This window comes from Nanorana parkeri, unplaced genomic scaffold, assembly GCF_000935625.1.
Source record: "Nanorana parkeri isolate BGI_ZX_2015 unplaced genomic scaffold, ASM93562v1 scaffold115, whole genome shotgun sequence".
Taxonomy (NCBI): Eukaryota; Metazoa; Chordata; class Amphibia; order Anura; family Dicroglossidae; genus Nanorana; species Nanorana parkeri.
This window is the reverse complement of record NW_017306383.1, coordinates 1,475,036-1,484,047: the sequence shown is the minus strand read 5'-3', so window position 1 is coordinate 1,484,047 and position 9,012 is coordinate 1,475,036. Positions and strand designations below refer to the sequence as shown.

At 41.9% G+C, this 9,012-nt stretch overlaps 1 protein-coding gene across 1 annotated transcript in view; it reads right to left on the bottom strand.

The window, feature by feature from the left end:
• The window catches only part of MMRN1 (multimerin 1), an 81,759-nt gene extending 77,569 nt beyond the window's left edge, over nucleotides 1-4,190 (bottom strand). The window contains exon 1 of the mRNA XM_018553281.1: nucleotides 3,639-4,190. Coding sequence (XP_018408783.1) covers nucleotides 3,639-4,123 — 485 coding nt within the window. The 5' untranslated portion in view covers nucleotides 4,124-4,190. The remainder of the gene's footprint in view (nucleotides 1-3,638) is intronic.
• Between the last annotated feature and the right edge of the window lie 4,822 nt (nucleotides 4,191-9,012).

The window sequence follows — 9,012 nt, the reverse complement described above, 5'->3', positions numbered from 1 at the left end:
CCCCCCAAACTGGTGGAACACCAGGGCCTGGTCGCAAATGCAACTGATGCAACCCTGGTATTTTTGCCAGTGCCGGTATCTGCATTTAGTATTGGGGCATTTTCACAAGTAAAAGTACTTGTGAAAATGCCCAGTATTGGCACTGGTGCATCCCTACTTACTAATATAATGTATTGCTGGGACTTGTAGTCCTGCATAGTTGGTGGTAGGGATGCACCGATATATCGGAGACTGATACATATCGGCCGAAAATAGCTCTTTGGGGAAATGCAGAAAAAACAAAAAATTTGCCGATAATGACCCACCTCCCGTGCCCGCCCACAGTACAAGCTTCAAACACTGGCCATCAATCTGAAGCCCCCACCACCTGCTGTGACTCTGCCCAGACACCACTCGGACTGACCTTACTCTTCTGTGTGAGCGGGCGAAAATCCTCCTTTCTGCAGGTATATCAATAATAATGGATGTCCACATTGAAACTGAGGAAGGGAGTGCGGGTTGTTGGTTGCTGTGCTTACATTCAGCTCCCGGCGGCATAATCTTGCAGCCAGCAGCTGTCTTTTACTTGGTTCTAGACGTCTGCTGCAATGCGGAGGTAACTCTGCTCCCCTACATCACCTCATTCCCAAGACCCCCCAATCACACCTCACCGTTCGCCAAGTACGATGGAGTGCCTTCTTCAGCCGCTTTAATTTCGTCATCACATATAGACCGGCTTCCCGTAACGGGAAGGCCGACTCATTGTCCCGTTGCAGCTGAGATCCACCGTCATAACCCGTCGGATCGTTACACCGTGTCCCACTGGCTGCTCCACTCCGCTGTCTTTGCTCGCTCCGCTTCCCAGTATAACATTTAAGGGAGGTAAGATCGTACTACAGTGACTGAAAACAATAGCCAACCTGCTATTGGCTGTTTCAAAATGCAATAGCCAATTGCAGGTTGGCTGTTGGACCCGCCCAGTGGGCGGGCCCAATAGACAACCTGCGATTGGCTATTGCATTTTGCAATAGCCAATCGCAGGTTGGCTATTGTTTTCAGTCACTGCAGTACGATCTTACCTCCGTTAAATGTTACACGGGGAAGCAGAGCGAGCAAAGGCAGCGGAGCGGCCAGCGGGAGAAGGTGGGGTTTCATTGGGGTGGTGACAGCTGTCAGGATGGAGAGAGGTACAAACACTCAGTGATTAGTGGTCGCTGAGGGTTTGTACATAATTGAGGACAGAGTATGATTACTGTATCCTCAATTATGAATGAATGGGAAGTGATCTACATCACCTCCTGTTCATTCATGATTGTGGTTATAGTAATCATACTCTGTCCTCATGTTATGAATGAGCAGGAGCACTCGTCGAGGATTCCTGTTCATTTATAACAGGAGCTGCAGAAAAAGAGATTGAGGACTCTGCGTGTGGTATTCTGCATTGCTGTATAATTATTATACAGCAATGCAGAATACAACTAGCTATGCTGGACTTCAAGTCCCAGCAATACATTCTAATGTAAATTATAATACCACCAGTTTCATACACACCCTGCGCGCCCCCTTCCCGATCTAGCCTTCACCCACACCAGACTCACCTGATTCTGCCTGTCGGTGCCTGCGATGTCGGTAGTGGGTTCACCAGGCAGACAGGTGACAGACACAGCCTCATCTCTATCCCTGCACAGCCTGTCAGTACATTCTACTGCTGTGGGTGGCAGAGCGGCAGGGGAGCGAGCGGCGCTATCTTTGGGGGTGCATGAGGGAAGGGCAAGCCCTCTGCTTCCTCTCTGGGCCCTCCCCGAACAGGCGGAATGCCAGGGCCCGGTCGCAATTGGTAGTTCCGCTAGTGGTCAGGAGGGAGTAATATGATCTCTGTAAAAAGCAATTAAGGCACTTTCACCTTAGTAGAAAATATATCTAAAGGAAGGTTCACTTTAAATATACAAGTTCCGTGGCAGGGGCAAAAACTATCATAAAAATAAAAATGATATTTGCCTGACAGCCATAGTAATCTTTTGACTTCAGTACTTACTCACAAGCCCAGAACAAGCCAGTTCTGACTTCACTTGCATCATACATCACATTCAATGCCTGTTTTAGGCTTGTGACTAGTTTTTTAGTTTTTTCTTCTTCACATTTTTATTGAGACAGATTTCTTGTAGTTGTGGTTCCCAAGTATTTTAAACAGATAAAAACACCATTTAAAATTAAGCCCATTATGTGGAATAACGCAATTAATACCATCGAAAGAAACTGTTCTGCAGTGGAAGGAAATATTGCATCTTTTTATGATCTGTGCTTTTAATGAGTGCACCTGAAGTCAGGTGTAATCCTGCTTGCATGTCATTTTAGTTTTCCTACTGAATATAGGTTTTTCTTTAACATACAAATTCTGACCACCTCCTAAGCTGGAGAGTTTGGCCCCCGTTTGGCCCTGCCTCTTCTTCCCCGGGCTCTGGTGGTCTAAGGATCTCTGACATCATCACATCTAATGCAGGTCCACTGACTTGCATTAGACGTGGCGATGCCAGGGGACATTACACATCTGGATCATAGGGGGAGAGACATGAGTGCCGACTGCCATGGGTCCAAGAATCAAGTGAGTATATCTCCTTTATTTGAGCGCCCTAGACAAAATGAGGACTTAAACCTTGCTGTGCAGGGGTAGCCCACTAATGTAAAGCTACGTTTTTTAAATTGCCTAAAATTATTCTTTAAACTTCCAATTTCTTTTAGTTCTGTACACAGTAGATAAGGGTTAGATCTTAAGTGGTTATTGATGTCTGTGTCTCCTTGTTGGAGTAATTAAACTTCACTTCCTGTCCTGGTGGCAAGGTGTGACAAGAAGTGATGAAGTGTTTTTCTGATGGAGACAGAGACACCATCAAAGTTAATTTATTTAGTTTACATATGTGGGAGTTTTATTACTCTCTGTGCCTTCTTGTCCAATGATACCTGCACCTTCTCCTTTCTTGCCATGGTCTCATCGGGGCAGTAAGTAAGGGAAAATCTTCTTTATGAGGACATAGACAGTTGGGCTGTATTGCCACAATGAGTGTGAGTGAATGCCCTGCATACTCTTTTTTCATATGGGAACTGCAAGATGTTTACACATCCTCATTGTAAACTCCAGTTCCAGTTATGATGATTGCACAGGTAATTCTTTTAAAACATCATAAATGTGTATACTCCTGTAGTCCCTAAAAGTGATGAGATTTGGGGAGAATATCATCCAACTATAGCCAGAGTGTGACCACTATATATGAACAAATATATACTGCATAAACATACATCACCCTATATCTGCTGCGTTTTACATATCACAAAAATAAATATGAATAGAAATAGGAATGCTGTGAGCCACTCAGTCCATTTACAGTTCCTGCCCTAAATAAATATATAGTAAAGCCTTTTATCCCATAGCCTAATCCTGTTATATTGTAAAAGATCTAAAACTTTGCAAAAGGAATTTCATTTAAGCAGTTTCAATTGTATAATGCTGGCTCTTGAATAAGGCAAAGCAGTTTATCGGAATATGAAATGCTGCAGTGTAAAATACTCGGTTATACTTTCCTGTCTTATGGAGGTACATGCCGATACTACAGAATGACTAGAAGATCCTTTACTAGGTAGAAAGAAAAACAAATTGCTCTTACTTTCCCCTTGTTGTTTCAAAGCTGGGTTTCTGGCTGTTACTCTTGTAGTAGTTCTGCCTTGGGGAACGGTTCGTTCCTGGTTGGACATTCTCTGTTTGTGGTGGTGCCTTCTTTGTGGCCATCAACTGTTCATCATTGACCTTAGTGGCTTCTTCTCTCGTAACCTCTGTAGGTGGTGGTGCTCTAACAGGCATTCTTATAATCTTTTCAAACATTTTGTATTCTTTCCTCCTGGCTTTTGGTAAAATAGCTGTTGTAGACGTTGAAGATTGCAGAGCTGTGGCTTCATCTTGAAATTGTGTGGTTTTTATTTCTTCTGGACTTTGCGTGTTAGGAATAGATATTTGAGGATTAAGCTCAAAAAGTAACCTCCGTACATTAGTATCCTCTGGTTCTGTCCAAGTGTCCTCAGTAACAGTTATGAAATCCCCTGTTTTGCATCCATCAATATGCAGAAATATAGCCAAAAGCAATATTAATTCCATCCTGAAGATTAAGCAGCAAGAGATCCTACTTTGCCTCTGGTACTGCTCTTGTATGTTTATGTTCTCATTAATTTTGTTCTCTCTCTCTCACCGTGTTTGAAATTTGCATGCCAGTTAGCGTTCAGGATAAAAAGGAAACAGGTTGTAACTTGTTATTTAAGGGGTTGAGGAAGCTTAGCTTCCTCTTACTGTGAAATCCTCTGGACCCTTCACCTCTTTGACTACAGCTATATGGAAGCCATGAGGAAAGATTGCTGGGAAAAGGAAATAATGACAGAAGTGAAAGTGGAACATTATTGGCCTGTGTACAAGAAGCTGTCAAATCAACAACAACCTGCAAACAGAATTCACTATTAGAAAAACCTAAGGTAAATGTTAAAATGGCTAAAGAGCCAGAGGGCATGCACTGGAATGTCCAGCGCATAGGACAGCTTTCATGTTAACTTGAGAATTAGCAACATATAAGGACAATCTGTTACTTTTTCACCTCCTACCTTTGTGACATTTCTCTAGTGTTTCCAGGTATTACCAGAACTCGATGCACAGAATTTGTGAACATGATAATTAATCCAGAAACATTTATTTAGTAACGGTGGAGCCTCTTTTTCAGCTCCTTTCTTTCATTTGTCACATGATATAATTAAAATCATGAGAATCCATTTTAAGCCACATAGCATTTTCTAGTAGTCCTGCTTTTTACTTCATTCAGTTGTATAAGTTACATAATGAGGTCTTTTAACTTCAGAAGTGCTCCTTTCTGTCTCTGTTAGTACTCAGTAGGAATGGGCTTTGGGTTCGGGTCAAACTCACACTCAATTTATTCACAGTTCAAAATAAAATGACAAACTAAAGTGATTGTTTGCAGCCAAAGCAACCAATAACTAACCCTGCACTTGCTAACCTCTAAACTTAACATGTGTGGTGGTTTTTGTGCATAGGTGCACCAGATGGCGTTTGTTAGCGGCCTATTAGATGTCTAATGTCACCTTTTCACTTCAATAAAGCTTATCTTTCCCAACCTCTGCGGGGTAATGACAGCTCAGAAACCAAAAAAGTGACTAAATAGTCATCGGTGCTGGGTTCATTCTGCAGGAAGGAGATCAGTGAACAGATGTTCGCTGGTCTCCCTCCCCGCTCTCGGCTGAGACCCACCATGCCGTTCCCTAGCCCATGGTGGGTCTTGGCTGACAGGAGGGAGAGCGTAGCCTGGGAAACAAGACAGGGGGATTGGGCAGGGGGGCCTACATTTGGCAGCCTGACAAGCGACATTACACATTTAAGCAAACTCTGATTACAGGGCTTTGCTGCATATGTATGGCATGCATAGATGCCAGTACAATGGTTAAAGGATGTGCACATTCTCACTACAATATTTTTTTTTTCAGTGAAATACACGATGTTAATTTTTAAAAGAAAAAAATGGTTTGGTTGGGTCCTGTTAAAAACGGGGCATACTTAAATAGATGGAGTCAGTACAATATTTTTTCCTTTTTGCTGTGAAATAAAACACTCTAATTAGATTTTCTAATATATTTTGTTTTATTATAAACCTGCTTATTGTCTCCCTCTGAAACTTTGGTGCTTACATACTGTGGAGCGAGCCTGCACAATATTCTACATATTGTCTTTGAAGTAATCAACTGTAATTTTTATTATGATTTGTAATTCATTTTATGTTATCTATATAATTGTATTTTTTTTTATTTTAACGTTTATATTTGTGGTAATTAAAACACATCAGGCAGTTATTGCTGACAGTCTAGTCAAGATCCACCCTTATTGTCCCGGTAAATCACTGAATCCTGACCCCCCCCCCTTTAAAAAAAAAACCCAAAACTAAAAACACTCTGCACCCAGATAAACCACACAGTCTCATACCATGTTATTTAAATACAGCTTCTCAGTCATAAATTCATAAATTCTGTGGGATGTGGTCCCTGCCGCTGGGTGGTCCAGCGATACATTAGCCCTGCACATGCTGGTGAAGGGCATGCATGGACCTTTGGGCAAAAATTGGTTGCTGGATACCTGTCACTATGGTGCAGCACAGGCCATAAACAGATGGAAGGAGATTGACTCCACAGGCAGGAATTAAAGCAACTGTAAAGTCAGCAGTTATGGCCAAGCTGGCATTGAGACACCAGGGGACATTTTTTCTGTAGCTGTCGAAAAGATGGGACAATTGGTGGAAACACCTACAAGGCAAAATGCTTTATTACATTTATTAATTACAAACAACACAGAGCTGATTACAGATGTGGAAATCGGGAACAACCTAAGGAAACAGTGACCACAGCATGAGAAGGTTTACAGTTAATTCCAGGAAACGTAGACATGTCGCCACAACACGAACACTCAATTTTAGGAAGGCTTACTTCAATAAGCTGAGAAACCTACTAGGAGAGATACATTAGAATACACTCTTGCTTAACACAAACACTGAAGAAAAATAGGACAGATTCATAATTTATCTTAAATAACAAAATTGCCTAGTGCATTCCATTTACCAAAAAATTCAAAAGAACGAAGGTTAGACCTGGGTGGTTAACTAGTAAGGTAAAGCAACACATAAGGAAAAGGCTTTCAGAAAATATAAGTCAGTGGGGTCACCATTGGCATTGAAAAACTACAAAGATTACAACATTTGATCTTAAAAAGCAATTAGGGCGGCAAAAATAGATTACGAGGAACAGTTAGCAACAGATAGCAAAAGGAACACCAAGAAATTCTTTAAATATATAAATAGAAAGAAGATAAGGACAGAACATGTAGGCCCCATATAGGGGCCCCCATAAAGGGCCTACATGTTCCCATGACCCATGGGCCCATGACGAGGGAAGGTTGGCTACCAGTGACAGGGAAAAAGCGAATGCGTTAAATAAATTATTTTCTTCTGTCTTTACAGAAGAGACAGACGTGGGCATCGATCAGGGCATCTGCAGCAGAGATAGTAGTACCAGCATTAATGTATCTGAGTGGCTGTCGGAGAGCAGAGTAATACAGAGACTAGAAAAATTAAATGTAAACAAATTTCCAGGACCTGACGGGTTACATCCGAGAGTACTAAAGGAACTTAGCCAGGTCATAGCCAGACCCTGGTACATAATTATTTATGGACAGTATTATGACAGGTATGGTCCCGGCTGATTGGCGGAATACAAATGCGATACCAGTATACAAAAAGGGGAAAAGAAGTTTTCGGCTTACTACAGGCCTGTCAGCTTAAAGTCAATAGTGTGCAAAATATTTGAAGGCATGATAAGAGAATACATGCAGGAATTTGCAAATACAACTAGTATCATAAGTGGTAACCAACATGGTTTTATGAAAGACCGTTCTTGCCAGACCAATCTATTAACATTCTATGAGGAAGTCAGCATGTATTTAGACAGAGGAATACCAGTGGCTTTGCTAAAGCATTCGACACAGTACGCCACAAACATTTACTTCATAAACTAAGGTCTATCGGGTTGGATAAAATTGAATGTACATGGGTGGGAAATTGGCTACAAGAACAGATCCAGAGGGTAGTAATAAATGGGTTATTTTCTAATCAGGCAAAGGTTGTGAGTGGGGTACCCCAGGGTTCCGTCTGGGGACCGATCCTGTTCATCTTATTTATCCACGACATAGAGATTGGACTAAAAAGTTTGATTTACATTTTTGCGGACGATACAAAACTATGTGGGGTAGTAAATTCCGAACAGGAGATAACTGCACTTCAACAGGACCTTAATAAACTCGAGGCATGGGCTACAAGATGGCAAATGCAATTTAATGTTGAAAAATGTAAGGTTATGCACATGGGAGCAAAGAACCTGTGCGCAAACCACTACTTGGGGGTGTCAGAGCACAATAACAACCAGACAAGCAAAAGGTGCTAGTTAAAATATTTATTAAGAGCAGCGTCCACAGGAGCAAGCAGAATCACAAACCGGAACAAGCCAGAGTCAGGAGCCGGAGTGGTTAGTTGTCAAAGCCAGGTTAGGAACACAGAGATCAGCGTTGTCAGGAACAAGCCAGGAGCAGGAACCAGAGGAGAACATCAGCCAGGATCGGGTCAAGCAGAGAATCAGAAAACTCAGATCAGCAGGAATGCACTAGAAAGAAGACCACGCAAGGGCAAGGTCAGACTGGACTGAGTGGTTTATATATAGTGAGTGGGATGACTTCATCACTCAGAGACAGTAAACTCCCATCTGACTCTCTCAGATGATGCTCTCCTGTCTGGCCATAAGATGGAGCCTGGGAGTAGTGAGCAACATTCCAGAGTCTGCTCAGGCAGAGAAGGAAACACAGGTGAGTAAAATGGCAGCCAAGCCAGAATGCTGCAACCAGTAAAGTCAGGGTGGAACCCTGTCAGGGAGGTGCTACATTAGGGAAGTCAGGCATGGAAAAAGACCTGGGGGTGCTCCCCACATAGATCTGAAAATATTGCTTTATCCATTTTTTAAAATTAAAAATCATTTAAAGAAGAGTTTTCATAAAAATAATATAACATATAATTTCTACACAAGACATTTTGCAATTTACATTTTAGCCTGCAGTCTCAGTCATTTTGTAATTAGTTAAGCAGAACAGAAATATTAAATGTTGCTCTTTCTCATTATGGCAATGTGGGGTATCCTATACACCATTGCTGTACAGGACTCCCACATGAAATCTAATTTCCTGGTATTGGGACTGGCTCACTGCATTTAACAGAAGTCTTTTGTGAGGTACAAGTTGTCTTCATGCATTCCCTACAAACAGAGTTTAATATTGGTGAGATACTCTCTAAGGCTCATTATCGCCTAAAGGTATGCAGACACTGCAGCTTTCCTCATTACAATTCTGAAATTGTACCAGTAGTTAAAATTAAGGCTGACCCTCCCATTTAGAATTCAGCC